The 20,098-nt window shown below is 47.6% G+C and overlaps 1 protein-coding gene across 3 annotated transcripts in view; it reads left to right on the top strand.

The window, feature by feature from the left end:
• BRF1 (BRF1 RNA polymerase III transcription initiation factor subunit) overlaps positions 1-20,098 on the top strand; it is a 69,768-nt gene that overhangs the window by 6,897 nt on the left and 42,773 nt on the right. For 2 of the 3 annotated variants that reach the window (XM_061181384.1, XM_061181383.1), the window contains exons 2-3: positions 2,119-2,199; positions 19,666-19,839. In XM_061181384.1, the coding sequence (XP_061037367.1) occupies positions 2,119-2,199; positions 19,666-19,839 (255 nt within the window). The remainder of the gene's footprint in view (positions 1-2,118; positions 2,200-19,665; positions 19,840-20,098) is intronic. The other variant, XM_061181385.1, reaches the window with a different exon arrangement.

Below are 20,098 nucleotides of genomic sequence, written 5' to 3'. Positions count from 1 at the left end.
TGTGTGACCTGCCCTGGTCGCTTCCCATCTGTGTCTAAGCAGGGAGAGGTGGCTGGGAGGAAGGCCACCCAGGGTCCTCGTGCCTGGAAGGTCGGGCTTCAGGGGATTTATACCCTTACATTGTCCTTTTTCTAATGCAACATTATTGTAATTGTTTGCTTAAAACACGTGCTGATTTCTGTTAAAACAACATGGTGATTTTTTTTCCCTTTTTCTCAAGTAAAAGTTGGGCAGCACTGGACACAGGTCAAAATGTGGCTGTCCTGGTCAGGTGACTGAGGGATTGTGGCCTTCTTCAGTGGTTCCTATGTCTAAAAGATCGCAAATATAAAAATTCTAAAGTTTATAAAAGCTGCTAGTTTATAAAAGCTGCCACAAAATAGGAGGGTACAAGATGCAGACCCCCAGTCTCAGGCCAGTGAGCCCGTGTCGGGCTTCTGCAGAGTCAGAGGCAACACTGGAGTGTTGGAAGCCCCTCATTTCTGGACCGGGTGGACAGGTCTCCCCTGGGCCCTGCACTGCTCCCGGCTCCTCTCTAGGCCCCCAGTGTGCCCTGCCTGGCCCTCTCCCTCCCCGCCCTCTATGGCCAGCTTCTTGAAGACGCTAAGTTTGTGGTAACTTGTCAGGGCAGTGATAGAAAACCAACACACCCAGGGTGACAGCAAAACCTTCCCCAGGCACTGCCACCTGCCCCCAGGCTCCACATCCTACTTTGAGAGAGCCATGGGCTCCCTGCCAGTCCCCACGGGGGCCGGCGCTTAGACCCCACTGTTGGACCACAGGAGTTGGTGGGGGACGCTGCCCAGCCCTGGGCCTCAGCCCCAAGGAAGCTGCTGAGGCGGGGACGCTGGGTGCTGGGGCCACCAGCCAGCCAGCCAGCCCCCTGCTGTGCGCCCGGCTACTTCCAACTGCTCGTAGCCCACTAACTGCCCAGCCAGGCCTACTTGTTGCTCGTTTCAAAGTTTTCTTAGCCAATCTTATTTCTTTTTTTCCCAGCTGAACTTTAGAATCATTTTGCTGAGATCTTTAAAGAATCTTGTTAGTACTGGTTTGGGATTTGGTTGCAGTCACAGAGAAGCCGAAGGCTGACTTGTTCTCCGCTATCTGTGCTGGTAGCTGGCCTATGGATGACCCAGAGGTCCCTACTGGCCCCAGGGGGTGGGCCACGTGTTTTCCTGGGGGGACCTATTCTCAGACTTCAGTGATCTGGCTTCCCAGATCCCTGTCACTGCTGAGTTTCCATTTCATCCTCCAGCAGGCCCTGCACCCTGACCTCCGCCACGTGGCTAACAGTGTGAGGTCGTGTCCCCTAACTTCAGGAGCCTCTAATCCTTTGCTCTGGACTTTGTAACAGACACACTGGCCTGTGGGATGCGCAGCACTTCCTGGCCCCCCCGCCTGTGCTTGGCCGCCTGCGCCCCTCACTTGAGCGTGGTGCTCGCTTGAAGGTCGCGCTTCAGCGCTGGGGTTTGTAAGTCTGGTGAACAATCCGGATGTCCACCTGGCTGTCTTCACAGGGTATCAGGGCAGAAGTCCCCGCCCTGAAGCCCTGCAGAGTAGAGTACGTGAGACGTCCTGGGGAGGCTTGGAGTTGGTGGCAGGTTCAAAACAGAGCGCCTGTAGGTGCAGCTATGGCTACGCGTTGGGTCCAGGGCTCCCTAGGTTGCTGCTCTGTGGGCGGGCAGCACACAGATGGGTAGAGGTGCCAGCGTCTCCTGCAGACTGGCTCCTGCCCTCCGGGAGCCCACCTACCCGCCCCCACCCCGGCCCCCCGGGAGATGGATGCGATAATAAATGTGAATGGGCTGGCCCAGGGCCCGCAGAGGGCCAAGGTGAGGGGCCAGGCTGGGCCGGGCCAGGCCTGGGCCGTAGTTTGGAGAGCTGTGTGACCGTCTATTCTGGGACATGGTTAGAGAATGCAGATGGGCACGGTCCACGCCCTCGGCTCCAGGTCAAGGCCACGACCCTGTTAGCAGGGCAGAGGTGTGAGTGGTGCGGTGGGATGCTTGCTGCTGCCTCCTGCTCTGAATCTTGCTCCAGAGACACTGATGCAACGAAAGGGCTGTTAACACAGATCTCTGCCCACTTTCGGCTCACGAGTCTGATTTGTGTCTCTAGGTGCTGGCAAAACCCCAACCCTGGGCGGCGGCTTCCACGCGAACCTGGGAAAGGAGTCAAGAGCACAGACCCTGCAGAACGGTATTTCCCGCCGTGGGTGCTGCTGGAAGAGGGTGGGCTCCTGAGGCGGGACAGGGATGTGGGACGAAGGATAAGAGTGGACAGCCTGCCGTGACCCCCCCATCCTTGTCACCAGGCCAGTGCAGGCCCCACTTCTGGGAGGAACTGTTGGCGGAGTCCCCTCCCCGGGTCGTCAGGATCCTGCTTGGGTGCCCTGCAGTGCCCTGGGCCTCCTGCAGGGGCTCTCTGCCAGGGCTACTCAGTGAGGTCTCTGGACCCTAACGGGCCCACACCTGTCTGTTACAGTTTCAGTCGCGATAAGCACAGCAAAAACAAATTTATAGCAGTTTGACGTGTAGTAGCATTTTCGTTGTATTTTATAACAGCCCCAGTCCACAACAGATTGGAGAAATGTCTGTTCAAACCGTGGCCTGTTTTTAATTGGGTTATTTGTCTTCTTACTGAATTGTAAAAATTCTTTATGTGTTTTAGATACAAGTCTTCTCATCAGTTATATGATTTGCAGAAAATTTTCACCCATTCTGTGGTTTGTTTTTTTCACTCTCTTGATGGTGTGCTTTGAAGCACAAAGGTTTTTAATTTTGATGATGTGCGGTTTATTTATTCCTTTGTTGCCTGTGCTTTTTGTGTCATAAGTAAGAAAGATTGTCTGATTCAATCCAAATCACAAAGATTTATGCTTATGTTTCCTTCTGAGTGTTATGGTTTTAGCTCTTAGGTTGAGGCTTTGATCCACTCTGAGTTAGTTTTTGTGTCTGGTGTAAGGTAAAGGCCCTACTTCACTCTTTTGCATGTGGATATCCAGCTTTCTCAGCATCATTTGCTGAACAGACTGTATTCAGTTGGCACCCTTGTCAAAAGTCAGTTGACCATAAATGTGAGGGTTTGGATTCTCACCTCTGTTCCATTGGTCTTCGTCTGTCCTTTTGCTGGTATCACACTGTTTTGGTTATTGCATCTTTGTAGCAAGTTTTGAAATCAGAAGTGTGAGTCCTCCCAATTTGTTCTTCATTTTTAACATTGTTTTGTTGACTATTCTGAGTCCCTTGAATTTACATATGAATTTTAGGTTTGGTTTGTCAGTTTCTGCAAAGCAGCCAACTGGGATTTTAATAGGGATTACATTGACTCTGTAGATCAATTTGGGGAGTATTGCCGTCTTAACAAGATGAAGTCTTCTGAAACCTGAATGTGGAATGTCTTTCCATTGATTTAGGTCTTCCGTAATTTGTTTCAACAATTTTTATGGTTTTCAGAGTATACGTTGTACATTTCTTTGCTAAATTTATTCCTAAATATTTTATTCTTTTTGGCTATTGTAAATGGAATTGCTTTTTTAATTTCATTTTTTGGTTGTTGCCAGTGTGTAGAAATATGAGAGGTATTTGTGTATTGATCTTGTATCCTGCAGCCCTTGAAAAACCCACATATTATAATAACTTTTTTAGTGGATTCCTGAGAATTTTCTATATATAAGATCACGACATCTGAAAATAGATATAGCTTTGCTATACTTTCCAATCTAGACACCTTTTAATTTTCTCCCCTGACAGCCCTGGCTAGAACCTCCAGCACCGCGGTGAATCCAGGTGTCCTATTCCTGATTTCAGGGGAAGTGTCCAGTCTCTCACCATTAAGTGTGATGTTGGCTGTGGTCAGCTCGGGCAGGGACACCCTCTGCTGGGACCTCTCAGACACTGTGAGGACGCTGTCAGGAATGTTATGGCACATTGGGTGCCTCCGTATTGAGTGTGTCCCTAAGCTCCGCGATCTTCACTTGCACGCGGGGAAGATGGGCTTGGTGAGGTCCAGCATCCTTACCTATATGCTGGCCACCTTCTTCTTGGCTCTCGAGGACCCGCCTCCCGTTGCTGCTGTGGATGGGAGTGGCCAGCACAGACTCGGCCAGCAACTCCCCAGTCCAGCAGGGCTGACATCCACGTCGGCCGACTACCATGAGGGCAGGTGGTGGGCTTCTAATTATGACTCGCATCAAAATGTTTTAAATTTTCCATTGAGCTTTTTCCTTTGACCCCATGGGTTTATTAGTGTTGTTGGCTCTACCAGCTTGGTTCTTCTGTGTTTAGAGCTCATACTCTGTTGGATTTCAGTCTTTTGAAATGATTTGATGCTTGCGTTATGGCCCAACATATGGTCAATTACAGTCAGTTTGGGCACTTGAAAATATTTTTCTGCAGAAAGTGGGGTGTTCTGTACATGTCACTTGGGTCAGATTTCCTCCCAGTGCTCACTGATTTTGGTTCTGTTTGTCTGTCTATCACTGAAAGGGCATATTAAGATCTCCATGATGATTGTGGATTTGTCCATTTGTACCCATAGTTTTGTTGGTCTTTTGTTTTGCCTGTTTTAAGACTATGTGTATACAAGTTTAGCGCATACAAACTTATTTATTTATTTATTTATTTTGGCTGTGCTGTGCAGCTTGCAGGATCTCAGTTCCCCAACCAGGGATTGAACCCAGGCCACGGCGGTGAAAGCCCGGAATCCTAACCATTAGGCCACCAGGGAACTCCTTAGTGAACACAAATTCACAATTATTCCTGGCGGGTAGCCTGAGCCTCCATTGCCTACATGCTGGCCTTCAATCCCACTTGTATTGGCCTAGTTCCACCTGCTTTCTTCTAGCTGGTGCTATCACATAATCTTTCTTTTTCTCTGTGGCTGACTTTAAGATCTTCTGCACATGAAGAAGTTTATTCCCTACAGAGAATGTATCTATTTCCGGACTTCCCTGGTGGCACAGTGGTTAAGAATCCGCCTGCCAATGCAGGGGACACGGGTTCGAGCCCTGGTCTGGGAATATCCCACATGCCGCAGAGCAGCTAAGCCCGTGCACCACAGCTGCTGAGCCTGAGCTCTAGAGCCCGCGAGCCACAACTGCTGAGCCCATGTGCCACAACTACTGAAGCCCGGGCACCTAGAGCCCTTGCTCGGCAACAAGAGAAGCCACCGCAATGAGAAGCCCGCGCACCACAACGAAGAGCAGTCCCCACTCGCCGCAACTAGAGAAAGCCCGCGCGCAGCAACGAGGACCCAGCGCAGCCAAAAATAAATAAATAAATAAATAAATAAATAAATTTATAAGGGGAAAGAAAAAAAGAATGTATATATTTCCAAAAACCTAGACTAGGTGGCACATCGGACTCAAATCAGTTGTAGTTGTAAAGAGCAGCGTTCATGCAGACGTATTCATGGCAGTAGAACTGGAAACTAGCAATAAAGAGAGAGAAATAACCTGCCTAATTTAAAAAAAGACTTTAAATAGCCCTTGGTTCAAGTACGAAATCAAAGCGGAACTCGCGGGCTCCTCGGAATGGGCCTGGTGAGGCCTGAGGCCGAGGTGGAGCCCGCTTAGCTGTTTGGGGAAGCCCAGAGCCCCGGGGAGCACCCAGTCTCGTCCTCCGCACACCTTTCCCGGGGGCTCCTGCCTGGGGTCCGCGCCCAGCGGCCTGGCCCCTGAGGAGGGGCTGGCCCTCCCTCCGCCCACCTTGGCAGGTGTCCCCTCCTGTCTTCGGCTGCCTCCCCTGGTGTTGTCGTCCTGTCTCTGTCTGGGTGGGGGCTGCAGGGACCGAGGGGGGCCATCTCTCCGCAAGGCGCCTCTTTTCTCCGGACCGGACCGGAGCTGGCCTGTTGTCCTCCCCCGGGGAAGACTCCTGTCTTTTCATTTCCCACCACCCGCCCCCAGTCTATTGGGTTGGGTTGAAATCTATGGATTTAACTTCAGCTGTTACTATTTATGTTAGGTTTTGGGTGCCTTTCTTAGACAACAAGAGAGTTGGGAGAGGAACAGACGGCTTGGGTTGTGATTCCGTTCACGCGGGAGTCTGTGCCTCCTGGCCCCCCTCCCTCCCTGGAGGTGTGGTGCCCGCGCAGGTCCCTCTCTTGGGCCGTCTCTGGTTTATTGGGAACGTGCTCAGGTCCCAACTGAGGTGCAGCTCAGTGAGAGAGAAGCCCTGGACTCTGTCTTCCCTCCGGGTGCCTGGGAGGGGCTGGAGCGGGCGCCCCACTTAGCATGGAAAGGGCATCCTGGGCGCCAGTGAGGGGATTTGGTCCAATCTGAGTTTCCGTCTTACTCTCTTTTTCTTTCCTAACTTGGACCTTTTGGGGTTTTCTCTCTATCTTTGAAGTTCTGAAATGTCTCTAGGCTGGAGCATTGGTCACTGACTTGATGAGCCCTTTCACATGGGAGACATTTCTCAGGGAAACTTCTTATTCTATTCTTTTTGTTGGTCTGTTTTTCTTGGTATAACGTATGTATAGTAAAGTGTGTAAAATGTACCAGCCTTAAGTGAACTGCTTGATTAACGCGTATGACCTAAGGCCTGGGCTCATATCATGGTCGAGCATGTTTCTTGTACCCCAGGAAGCTCCCCACTGTCGATTAGTTTTACTTGGTTTTCTGCTTCAGACAATTAGAATCACAGAGAATGTCCTTTTGGTGTGTGTATATCAGCAGTTTGTTTATTGCCACGTAGGATTTCATTTGTGAATATACCACAACTTATCTATCTGCTTTTCCTAGCCACAGACGTTTGGCATCTCCATTTTGGCTGCTGTGTGTGTTCTTTTTTTTAAAATAAGCTTTTACATTCATTTAATTTTTTTGGCTGCATTGGGTCTTAGTTGTGGCATGCGGGATCTTTGTTGAGGTGTGCAGGATCTTTCTTTGTGGTACGTGGGCTCTTCGTTGCGGTGCTGGACTTCTCTCTAGTTGTGGCGCATGGGCTCTGTATTTTGCGGCGCATGGGCTCTGTAATTTGCAGCACATGGGCTCTCTCGTTGAGGTGCACGAGTTCAGTAGTTGTGGCGTAAGGGCTTAGTTGCCTCACGGCATGTGGTATCTTAATTCTCTGACCAGGGATCTACCCTAGTCCCCTGCATTGGAAGGCAGATTCTTTACCACTGGTTTCCTTTGCTGTGCAAAAGCTTGTAAGTTTGATTAGGTCCCATTTGTTTATTTTTGTTTTTATTTCTATTGCCTTGGGAGACTGACCTAAGAAAACAGTGGTACAATTTATGTCAGAGAATGTTTTGACTATGATCTCTTCTAGGAGTTTTACGGTGTCATGTCTTTTATTTATTTATTTATTTGGTTGCGCCGGGTCTTAGTTGTGGCAGGCAGGCTCCTTAGTTGCAGCTCTCGGGCTCCTTAGTTGCGGCTCGCTGGCTCCTTGGTTGCAGCATGCAGGCTCCTTAGCTGTGGCGTGCGAACTCTTAGTTGTGGCATGCATGTGGGATCTAGTTCTCTGACTAGGAATCAAACCCAGGCCCCCTGCATTGGGAGCATGGAGTCTTAACCACTGCGCCACCAGGGAAGTCCCTATGGTGTCATGTCTTATGTTTAAGTCTTTAAGCCATTTTGAGTTTATTTTTGTGTATGGTGTGAGTGTGTGTTCTAACTTCATTGATTTACGTGCATCTGTCCAACTTTCCCAGCACCACTTGCTGAAGAGACTTTTTCCCATTTTATACTCTTGTCTCCTTTGTTGAAGATTAATTGACTGTAGGTGTGTGGGTTTATTTCTGGGCTCTCTATTGTGCTCCATTCATCTGTAAGTCTCTTTTTGTACCAGTACCACACCATTTTGATTACCATAGCTTTGCAGTATTGTCTGAAGTCTGGGAGAGTTATGCCTCCTGCTATGTTTTTTACCCTCAGGATTGCTTTGGCAATTCTGGGTCTTTTACGGTTCCATATAAATTTTTGGATTATTTGTTCTTGTTCTGTGAAAAATGTCATAGGTATTTTGATAGGGATCACATTAGATCTGTAGATTGCTTTGGATAGTATTGCCATTTTAACAATATTAATTTTTCCAATCCAAGAGCATGGGATATCTTTCCATTTCTTTGAATCCTCTTTAATTTCCTTTATTAATGCTTTATAGTTCTCAGCATATAAGTCTTTCACCTCCTTGATCAGGTTTATTCCTAGGTGTATATATGTATATTTTTTGGTGCTATTTCAAAAGGTATTGTTTTTTTACATTCCCTTTCTGATATTTCATGCTGGTGTAAAGAAATGCAGCCAATTTTTGAATGTTGGTCTTGTATCCTGCTACTTTGCTGAATTCATTTATTAGGTCTAGTAGTTTTTGTGTGGAGTCCTGAGGGTTTTCTATATATAGTATCCTGTCATCTGCATGTAGTGACAGTTTTACCTCTTCCCTTCCAATTTGGATACATTTTATTTCTTTTTCTTGTCTGATTGCTGTGGCTAGGACTTCCAATACTACGTTGAATAGAAATGGTGAGAGTGGGCATCCTTGTCTTGTTTGAGATTTTAGTGGGAAGGCTTTTAGCTTTTCACTGTTGAGTATTATATTGGCTGTGGGTTTGTCATAAATGGCTTTTATTATGTTGAGATATGTTCCCTCTATTCCCACTTTGGTAAGAGTTTTTATCATGAATGGATGTTGAATCATGTCAAATGCTTTTTCTGCATCATTTGAGATAACCATGTGGTTTTGGACTTTTCTTTTGTTAATGTGGTGTATTACATTGATTGATTTGCAAATGTTGAACCATCCTTGTGAACTTGGGATGAATCCCACTTTGTCGTGGTGTATGATCTTTTTTATGTGTTATTGGATTCGGTTTGCTAATATTTTGTTGAGAATTTTTGCATCTATATTCATCAAAGATATCGGCCTGTCATTTTCTTTTTTGGTGGTGTCTTTGTCTGGTTTTGGTATCAGGGTGATGGTGGCTTCATAGAATGTCTTTGGGAGTGTTCCCTCCTCTTTATTCTTTTGGAGGAGTTTGAGAAGGATTGGTATAAATTCATCTTTGTATGTTTGGTAGAATTCGCTTGTGAAGCCATCTGGTCCTGGACTTTTGTTTGTAGGGATTTTTTGGTTTATTTTGTTTTTTTAACAGATTCTATTTCACTTCTAGTGATTGGTCTGTTCAAATCATCTATTTCTTCTTGATTCAGTTTTGGTGGGCAGTATGTTTCTAGAAAGTTGTTCATTTCTTCTAGGTTGTCAAATTTGTTGGTGTATAATTGTTCATAGTATTCTCTTATTTTTTTTTGTATTTCTGCGGTGTCAGTTGAGATTTCTCCTTTTTCATTTCTTATTATGTTTATCTGGGTTCTCTTTTCTTCTTGGTGAGCCTGGCCAGAGGTTTGCCAATTGTGTTTACCCTTTGAAAGAACCAGTTCTTGGTTTTACTGATTTATTTTTCTATTTTTTTAAATCTCTATCTCGTTTATTTCCTCCATGATCTTTATTATTTCCTTCCTTCTGCTGACTTTAGGTTTTGTTTGTTCTTCTTTTTCTAATTCTTTTAGGTGGTAGGTTGTTTTTTGATGAAGGCCTGTATTGCTATGAACTTCCCTCTAAGAATTGCTTACGCTGTATCCCATAGATTTTGTATGGTTGTGCTTTCATTGTTGTCTGTCTCAAGGTATTTGTAGCATGTTATTTAGTCTTCATGTAGTCTCTCTTTTTTTTTTTCTCATTTCTTTCCTGTGGTTGATTTTTATTTTCATTGGCATTCTGGTCAGAGAAGATGCTTGAAATAATTCCTGTAGTTTTAAATTTGTTGAAGTTAGTTTTGTGCCCTAGTATGTGGTCAATCCTAGAGAATGTTCCATGTACGTTTGAAAAGAATGTGTATTCTGGTCTTTTTTTTTTGGATGTAATGTCCTGAAAGTATCAATTAAGTCTAACTGTTGTATTATTTAGGACCTCTGTTGCCTTATTGATTCTCTGTCTGGAAGATCTGTCCATTGAGTGAGTAGGATGTTAAAGTCTTCTACTATTATTGTATTCCTCTCCTTGTGTGCTTTTATCTCTGTTAGTATTTGTTTTATGTATTTGGGTGCTCCTATATTAGGTGCATATATGTTGATGAGTGTAAAATCCTTTTCTTGTATTGATCCTTTTATCATTATATAGTGTCCTTTATCTTTCCTTATGGCCTTTGTTGTTTTTTTTGTTTTGTTTTGTTTTTATTAATTAATTAATTTATTTTTGGCTGCATTGGGTCTTAGTTGCTGTGCATGGGCTTTCTCTAGTTGCGGAGAGAGGGGGCTACTAAGTAGTTGTGGCTCACGGGCCTAGTTGCCCTGCAACATGTGGGATCTTCCCGGACCAGGGCTTGAACCCACGTCCCCTGCATTGGCAGGCGGATTCTTAACCACTGCGCCACCAGGGAAGTCCTGGCCTTTGTTTTAAAGTCTATTTTGTCTGATACGAATAGTGTGACTCCCGCTTTCTTGTCATTTCAGTTTGCACGAAATATCATCCCCTCACTTTCAATCTGTGTGTGTCCTTTGCCCTAAAGTGGGTCTCTTGTAGGCAGCATGTTATAGGCTCTTGTTTTTTAAAAAAATATATATATTTATTTATTTATTTATTTTTGGCTGTGTTGGGTCTTTGTTGCTGCGCGCGGGCTTTCTCTAGTTGTGGTGAGCGGGGGCTACTCTTTGTTGCGGTGTGTGAGTTTCTCATTTCGGTGGCTTCTCTTGCTGTGGAGCACGGGCTCTAGGCATGTGGGCTTCAGTAGTTGTGGCACATGGGCTCAGTAGTTGTGGCTCGCGGGCTTAGTTGCTCCACGGCATGTGGGATCTTGCCAGACCAGGGCTCGAACCCGTGTCCCCTGCATTGGCAGACAGATTCCTAACCACTGCGCCACCAGGGAAGCCTGGCTCTTGTTTTTTTATCCAGTCTGCCACTCTGTGTCTTTTGATTGGAGCATTCAGTCTATTGACATTTAAGGTTATTATTGATACATATGTATTTATTGCCATTTCAGACCTTGTTTTGCAGTTGATTCTTTGTTTCTTTTTTGTTTCTTTCTTTTTGTTTTTCTTTTTGTGGTTTGATGATTTCCTTTTATGCTTGTGTTCTTTTTGGTTTTCGTGAATCTGTTGTATATTTTTGATTTGCAGTTGCCCTGTTTTTCAAGTGTGTCAAGGCCTTCTTATATCTGCTTGCTTTAGACTGATAGTCATATAGGCTTAAACATATTCCAAAAAAAAAGAAAAAGAATCTGCATTTTCTTACTGTCCTTCCCCACAGTTTATGATTTTGATGTCCCTTTTTACATCTTCATGTTTATCCTTTTGCTGTTCCTTGTGTTTATCATTGCTTTCACAAATAGGTTTTTTTTTTTCTTTCTGATCTGTTTACTGGATAATTTAAGTGACTTACTGTCCAATTGTGATTTCCTCCTTCCTATATCTTCTTATTTCCTTTCTATTTAGAGATGACCTTTCAGTATTTCTTTCAGGATAGGTTTAGTAATTGCTGTATTCTTTTCGTTTTTGCTTGTCTGAGAAATTCTTTATTTTTCCTATTCTAAATGATAATCTTGCTGGGTAGAGTATTCTACAGTAGGTTGCAGAGTTTTCTCTTTCAAGACTTTGAATGTATTTTACCACTCCCTTCTGGCCTGCAGTGTTTCTGCAGAGAAATCAGCTGATAGCCTTATGGGAGTTCCCTTGTAGTTAACTCTTTGTTTTTCTCTTGCTGCCTTTAGAATCCTCTCTTTATTTTTAACATTTGTCATTTTAATTATAATGTCTTAGTGTAGGTCTGTTTGGGTTCATCTTGTTTGGGACCCTCTATGCTTCCTGTATCTGGATATCTGTTTCGTGCTTTAGGTTTGGGAATTTCTCAGCCATAATTTCTTCAAACACATTCTCAATCCCCTTTTCTCTTTCTTCTCCTTCTGGAATCCCTATTATGTGTAAATTGGCCTGCTTTTTATTATCCCATATGTCTCTTATATTGCTTTCATTTTTTTTCATTTGGCTTTCTGTCTGCTGATTTGATTGGGTAATTTCCACTATTCTGTCCTCCAGGTCACTTATTCTTTCTTGTGCATTATTCATTCTGCTCTTCTGCCTTTAGCTCAGCTTTTGTCTCAGCAAATGCATTTTCTAATTTTTCTTCGCCCTTCTCTATAGTTCTAGTTCCTTTTTACAGTAGTTTGCATTTCTGTCAATAGCCTTTCTTAATTCTTTCAGTATTTTCATTACTGACTTTTTGAACTTGGTGTCTGTTAGACTGAAGAGGTTTCATTGTTTGTTCCTTCAGGGGAATTCTCTTGGTCTTTTAACTGAGAGTGCTTCCTCTGCCTCTTCATTTTGCTTATGTTTCTCTTTGTGAGTTTAGGAGAAACAAATATCTACTGTAGTCTCGGAGGGCTGTTTATATGCCGGAGCGTCTCTGTGTAGGTTGTGTGGGTTTAATATGTTTTTGGCGTGAGGGCTGTTCTTGGTTTGGATGCTTGCTGTCTCTTTCTTCAGCTTGTGCTGGCCTTTATCCCCTTGATAGGGGCGTGCAGGTGCATGGCCCGTGCACATGCTCCCAGGGAGGCAGGGCAGCGGTTGGCTTCTGGTCATGGGTCCCTGGCGGAGGCAGCTGGCTGCATGTACTCCGGGGAGGTGGGGCAGTGGTTGGCACCAGGTCGAGGGACGCTTGGCAGTGGTGGGCTGCCCACGTTCCAGGAAGGTGGGGGCAGTGACCTGCACCTGCTCACAGGACCCTCGGCAGCGCTGGCCCGCCTGTCTCTGAAGTCTGAGATGGCAGCAGTGACTAGCGCCCACCCCTGGAGCTCTTGCAGGCGGTGCCCTGCTGCGTGAGAGCGTGGAGAAAGAAGCTCATATGGTGGGCCTGCTCCTCTCCTCGCGTGCCCGCAACAGCGGCACCCTGCCTCTCTGGCGGGCCCAGGCTTCTTCCTGGACTCCCTCATTTGTGGCGCACCACACCCCAGCCCCCTCAGGCTGTCTTCGTGCAGCCAACCCCGGTCCTCTCCTCAGGGTCTGACCTCCAAAGCCCGAGCCTCAGCACCCAGCCCCCACCAGCCCCAGTGGACGGGCGTCTCAGACTGTGGAGAGCCTGTCGGCACCGACCCTCTGTGCAGGTCTCTCTCTGCTCTGCCCTCCCCTCTGTCCTGACAGATCTCCCCGCCAGCGAGGGGACTTCCCGTGTGTGGAAAGCTTTCCTCTTTCACAGCTCCCTCCCAGGGCACAGGTCCTGTCCTGATTCCTTTCTCTCTTTTTTTTTTTTCTTTTGTCCTACCCAGTTACGTGGAGATTTTCTTGCCCTTTTGGAGGTCTGAGGTCTTCTGCCAGCATTCAGTAGATGTTCTGTGAGAGTTCCACATGTAGATGTATTTTTTATTTTTTAAAATTTTTTGCCATGCCTCGCAGCATGTGGGATCTCAGTTCCCTGACCAGGGATCGAACCCGTGCCCCCTGCAGTGGAAGCGCGGAGTCTTAACCACTGGACCGCCAGGGAAGCCCCTGTAGATGTATTTTTGATGCATCTGTGGGAGGTGAGCTCCGCGTCCTACTCCTCCACCATCTTGATCCGCTCCCTCGAGGTTTGCATTTTTCACTGTGGACATCCAGTTGTTACAACACCATTGTAACAACATCAAAAAGACCATTCTTTCCTAGTCAATTGCATTGGTCCATTTGCTATAAATAAAGTGACCATAGACAGAGGAGTCAATTCCAGAGTCTGGTGAGACACCACAGACACACTCTTTAACTGCTGTCACTTGGTCTGTCTGTCTGTCCTGAGCTAGTGCTACATTGTCCTGATTACTGCGCATTCCAGTGAAAACGTGGTAGTGTAAGTTCTCCAGCTTTGTTGTTGTTCTTCGAGATTGTCTTGGCTATTCTAGCTCCTTTGCATTTCAAAATAAATGTTAGAATCAGCTTGTTGGTTTCCAAAAGGAAACTTGCCGGTTTTTTGATTGGGATTGCATTGAATCTATAGAGCAATTTGTGGAGAATTGTTCCATTTACTTATGAAATCTGATAGTTTATAAATTCTCTCCTTCATTAACACTCATGTGGTCTGAGACTAGACATTATTGCTTCTTCCTTTCCCCTCTTTATGGTGGTCATTTATTTTCAGGGCTTTGTTACATTTTTATTGCTGTGTGTTGCTGCACTCTGCAGTGAGGTGCTGAATAGAATGGTGGGATTGGGTGTTCTTGTCTGGTTCCTGACAGTGATGGGAAGCGGTCAGTATTTCTTTGTTACTGAGAATGATGTTAGCATTTTGTCACATGCTTCTTTGTATTATTGAAATGATTATATATTTTTTCTGTTTATTTTGTTATTGTAATTAATTACACTGATTGATTTTGTGAATGTGAAGCTCACCCCACATTTCTGGAATAAATCTCACTGGGTCTGATGCATTGTTCTTTTTTTGTTCTCTGTAAGAGCTATGTGTGATTTACCACTTTCTTTAAATGTGTGGAAGAATTTACTAGCGAAGCCATCTGGGCTTTGAGTTTTCCTTGTAAGGAGATTTTAATTACAGATACATTTCTTTAACAGGACAATTTTAAATAGGAGTTTACTGGGACCACTTAGATTTTCTATTTCTTCTTGTCAGTTTTGGTGAGATGTGCTTCTCAATTTAATATCTGTTGCAGTAATTCAAATTCAGATTTGTTGTCGTAGTCTTTCATAATATTCTCTTATGCTTTTAATGTGTTTCCTAGATTTTTAGTGATGTTCTCCTTTTATTCCTGACATTAGTAATTTATGCTTTATCCCTTTTTTTCTTGATCGATCTTGCTAGGAATTTATCAATTTAGCAATTGTGTTACTCTTTTCAAAGAGTGAATTTGGCTTTGTTGATCTTGTGCTGTTTTCTATTTGATTGGGTTCCGTTCTTTATTATTCCCTTTCTTCCACATCTTCTGTGTAGTTCGTTATTCTTTTTTGGCTTCTTAAGTTGGAAACTTCATCAGTTTTTCAGGCTTTCTTTTTCTAATATTTGCATTTAAGCTGTACATTTCTCTAAGCTTTAGTCTAGCTGTAACCTCCAAGTTTTGAGATAGCTATTTCTTTTTTTGTTTGTTTTTTGTTGTTGTTGTTGTTGTTGAAGTATAGTTGATTTACCATGTTGTGCTAGAGATAGCTATTTCTCCTTTTAGTTCTGTGGGGTTTTTTAAAAGTTTTTATTGAAAATAGTGTCAGACTTGCAGACTTAGAGCAGAGTCGCAGATGTAGCACCCTGAGTGTTCCGGCCCCCAGCTTTCCCGTTAACACAGACGTGGTCCATAACCTCGGCACAGTGACCCACGCCGAGAAGGTGTGGCACGTGGCACAGGGCTGCTGACGACACTGCACACCTGGCTCCCCGTCCCAGTCTGGCCACTCGTGCCCTCTCTGCTTCAGGGTCCAGTCAGGGCTCCCGGGCTGCATGTGGCCTCACCTTCCATAGTCTCCTCCCATTTGTGACAGTTTCTCCCAACCTGGACACATTGGAAGAGTCCTGGGTGGGTGTTTTATAGAAGGTCCCTCAGTTTGAGTTTGCTGTGGATTCTGGGGGAGATCCCACAGAGACGTGGCACCTTTCTCTTCGCCCCATAGCAGGGCTACCTCAAGTCTTGTGACTTGTCACAGGTGATGTTGGCCTAGATCACTGCCAGGGTCCTCCACAAAATATCTCACGTGTTTCTTTTCCATCCTCTGTCCCTTAGAAGCAAGTCACTGAGTCCAGCCGCACTCAAGACAGGGGAGGGAAACTGAGTCCACCTCCCCGGGGAGGGGGGATGTTAATGTGCACACGTTACTGGAAGATTGTAGGGAGGAACTTAGTGGCTGTGCAATACGCTGCTGCTCCCAGTGGCCCTGAGCAGATCTTTCCTGCAGCAGCGCCTTTTGTGCTAAGGCCCTCATCCCCACACCATTTTAGTCTTCGGAATTCTGTCAGGTAGCATTGTCCCTTTCCTGTTAGTTCTGTCAAGTTTTACTTTGTATGTTTTGAAGGTAAGTTATTAAGTCCATACTATTGCCCACCTTCAAATAAAACAGCTAGTTATGTTACCAGCAACATGAGTTTACTCGGGAGAGGCAGGGGAATTGCATTTCGGGACCCGCAAGCTATGGCAAACCACAGGCAAGTCCTGCAACAAAGGAGAGGAGCCTTACTTTATGGGGGGGGGGGCGGGGGGAGGAAGTTGGGCGGGGCTGCTTTGAAGGTTTTCCTGTCTCCATTGGAGGAAAGTGAGAGTTGAGGGTGGTGGTGGTTTCTCATTGTCTGGGCTGTTGCTGGGCCGGGAGAAAATCTTCCTTCCTCTTCCCGGGGCAGCGCACCAGCTTCTTCCTGCCCAGAAACGCAAAGCAAGCTGGGAAGGAGGGTCTGGTGTGAGAGCGCCCCCTTCAGGGCTTCCCGCCTCCGTTTTACGCGAGGTTGTCCCTTATTAATTTCCACACTGTGTAGGATTGTTATTTCTTCCTGTGGTGTTCGTATGTTCTTATCACATGCCCTCTTTATTTCTAATAATCCTTCTTGCCTAAAAGTCTGCTCCCTGTCTGGAGGGAGAGGCCTGCCCATGTCAGCTGTGAGCCTCCCTCTGGTTTGTCACCTGGCAGCTGCCCTTCTCCTTTGGGGCTGCATTCTGGGAGGGTCCCTTTTTCCAACTCCTAGCTCTCTTTTTATTTTTATTGATTTATTTATAAATTTATTTTATTTACTTATTTTTGGCTGCGTTGGATCTTCGTTGCTGCACATGGGCTTTCTCTGCTTGCGGCGAGCGGGGGCTACTCTTCGTTGCGGTGCGTGGGCTTCTCACTGTGGTGGCTTCTCGTTGCAGAGCACGGGCTCTAGGCGCACAGGCTTCAGTAGTTGTGGTGCACGGGCTCAGTAGTTGTGGCTCGCGGGCTCTAGAGCACAGGCTCAGAGGTTGTGGCGCACGGGCTTAGTTGCTCCGCGGCATGTGGGATCTTCCCAGACCAGGGCTCGAACCCGTGTCCCCTGCATTGGCAGGCGGATTCTTAACCGCTGTGCCACCAAGGAAGCCCCAGACTGTGTCTTATTAATTACAGCCTATTCATACATTTTTATGAATTGACATCTTTCTAGTATTTTGAGGTTATGATGGGGCTTGCAAAGCTCTCTTCTGTCAGCAGTTGGCTTGTGGAGCTTGGTGTTTCTCTCTCTTCATGTTGGCGTTTTCTACAGATTCTCAGTTGTTAGTTCACATTTATACGAATGTGGGTCTTAAACTGAACTCTTTACATCTATAGCCCACCTGGGGCACCCATTGGCTTCTGAGTGCCCCTGGATGTGATCATGGGAGTGGCTTCTAGTGTGTCGCTGCGTGGGGATGGGTGTGACATGCTAGTGCACCGTGAGTCAGGCCAGCTGCACAGGCCCGGCTGGCACTGTGAAGGTCCTTCCGGCCCGAGGGAGGCTTCTGGGGGAAGCCCTGTGGTGTCATGGCTTAGCTTCTTGAGCTGGGCCAGGTTAGACCCTCCTTCCACATGTTCCCGGGGCACTTGCCTGCCCACATGCTGCTCTGTGTTCATTCTCATGCTCTCTGCCGTCACCACAGTCCTGGAAGGATGCTGTTTGGCCACCGTCTCGAAGGGAGAAGCAGGCCTTATTTTTACAAAATGTCAAAAATTTGAACACCCTGTGTGCTAGTGCGTTGCCTTTTTGCATTCATTTACTATTCCAAGGAGAGGAAGCTGTGGTTAGTTAATCAGGAGTCTGTTTTACATGAGTTTGCATTTGTTAATAACACCTTCGTGCATTTAAGAGCTGCACACACGCCTGCGTCACGCGACTTGTTCAGTCTGCCAGTTGTGCTTGCTGAGCTTGCGTGAATTAAACACTCATTTGGGGGGGTGGGGAGTAACTGCCAGTGGGTACAGGGTTTCCTTTCGGGTGATGAAAATGTACCGAAGTGTGGTAAGGGTCGCACAACTCTGAACATACTAAACCACTCACCTGAAAACATTTTAAGTGGGTAAGTTTTACAGTATGTGAGTTATATTGCAGTAAAGATGTTATAACGTACTGCAATGACTTCAAGCCCCCCAAGCTGCTGGGGGGCCCTGGCCCGTGGTGTGGGGGGTCGGGTTGGGTCCTGGCCTCTGTGAGCTCCTCTGGGGAGCACCTCTCTCTCACCTTCCGTGGCGGGAGTTCCCAAACGCGCACCGAGGAGCTGGTTGGGAGCGAGCCCCCGGCATTAGCAGGTCTCCCATCGGCCGCCCCGTTTACCTCCGAGCTGGTTGGGCTGCGGCGTGGACCGCGTTTGTCTGTCTGGCGTGTCTGGCGTGAGAGCATGCAGTGCTGACGGGGAGCCAGTGCCCAGCCTTCCTGTCTTTCCGTCCAGACGGTCAGTATGTCGGCTGTGCCCCGGCCTCGGCTCTGGCGCGGTGAGCGTGATCCCACGTCACTTCAGCCTGACCAGAGGCCTCAGAGCTGTGTGGGCTCCAGGCGAGCTTTGCTGGGGGTCGAGGGAGCAGGGCCACAAAGGGCAGGGACGCTTATGGGACGGGCTGACTGCCTGATGCCGTGGTCGTCAGGCCCGTCCCTTGGCTGCCAGCCTGCGTGCCTGTGGCCAGCTCCCCGGGGCGCTGGCTCCCTGGGTGCCCACCTTTGGCCGGCGGTCAGTGTTGGCGTGTGTGGGGTGTGTGGGCCAGACCGTTAGCAGACGAGGCTGGAGGAGACCTCACAGCCCTCGCTTCCCTGAGCCCACGGTCCTTGTCAAAGAGGGCAGCGGAATCGGCTCTTAGCTCTTTGTGGGCGAAGCAGAGGTCCCTGGCCCAGTGTAGGGCGGCCTTCGCCAGAGGAGAGAGGGTCTCGGGTGCCGAGGACACTGGGTGGAACTGGAGTCTGTGCTGGGACCTGTCTGCCCGCTGTGCCAACACAGCACATGGAGGTGGGTGTGGGCTGGGCCTGGAGCAGAGACGCAGGAAGCTGTGGATGCTCCGGCTTACAAGGGCAACGCGCGGCCGCGTGCTGGATGGCCCACCATGACCTGCTGGTGTGTGGGCAGCATGTCTGCTTCCTCTCTTGCTGCTGTCTTTTGGCCCATAGCTTCTGAGATGGCCTTGCTTCAGGAAGAGGTGTGGACGCAGACTGTGGCCTGGGTCAGCTGACATCCTGGCCGTGCGAGGGCCCGCGCCCCTCCCTCCCCGAATCTGCCTGTGCTGCACGTGGCCTCACCGAGGCTGGCGTGGGGGCCTTAGGAAAGGCTGGGTGGGCGTGACCCACCCCCTGGCCATGGGAGCAGGAGGTAGAACCTGGGGAGCTCAGCCACGGGGAGCGGGCGTTTGAGGTTGAGTGTGTGGAACTTGCTGGCCATATTGTTTAATGGTGTTCAGCGCCAGGCCGGCCGGCCTGCACAGAGCCCTTTCTGGACACACTGAGCTCAGGGCCCTTGAGAAGGGCCCTTGCCCCCTGGGCCTGGACCTGATGCCACTCCAGCCTGGAGGAGAGCGTCTCGCGGCACGTGAAATAATAGAAAATTTGTATCCAGTGTCCATACATAAAATTTTACTGGAACCCATGCAGAAAGTGAACTTAAAAGTGTAAAAGGAAAAGGGTATATCTTTATTCTCCATCTTAAATGGCTGAGGCGGTCGTGTGACCCTTTTATTTTTAACGAAGTTGTCAGTTAACGGACAGTTGGGAACCCGCGGTAACGTTTCATGTTGTGTCCTAGGGAGGCGTCAGATCCATCATCTGGGGAACCAGCTGCAGCTGAACCAACACTGCCTGGACACAGCCTTCAACTTCTTCAAGATGGCCGTGAGCAAGCACCTGACCCGTGGCCGGAAGATGGCCCACGTGATCGCGGCCTGCCTCTACCTGGTGTGCCGGACGGAAGGCACCCCGCGTATCCTTTGGTTTGGGGACCTCTTGGAGGACCCCGTCTTGGCTCCTGGTCAGCCTCCCTCTGCTGTCGGGCTCTGTGTCCCGGTAGCTCAGTGTTTGTGTTTAATGGGAGCACCTTGTTGGATTCACCGTCTGGACGGATACGAGACTTTCACAGATTGAGGAGCTGGGCAGCTGGGTGCCCGTCCCCCCTCGGCCCCTGGGGAGGACTCTTTAGCATCCTCCTGCGGTTGGCCAGCTGTAGCCAGGCCGGTGTCCCA

Source organism: Eubalaena glacialis, chromosome 2 (genome assembly GCF_028564815.1).
Source record: "Eubalaena glacialis isolate mEubGla1 chromosome 2, mEubGla1.1.hap2.+ XY, whole genome shotgun sequence".
In the NCBI taxonomy this organism is placed as follows: domain Eukaryota; kingdom Metazoa; phylum Chordata; class Mammalia; order Artiodactyla; family Balaenidae; genus Eubalaena; species Eubalaena glacialis.
This window is presented reverse-complemented; position numbering and strand designations above follow the sequence as displayed.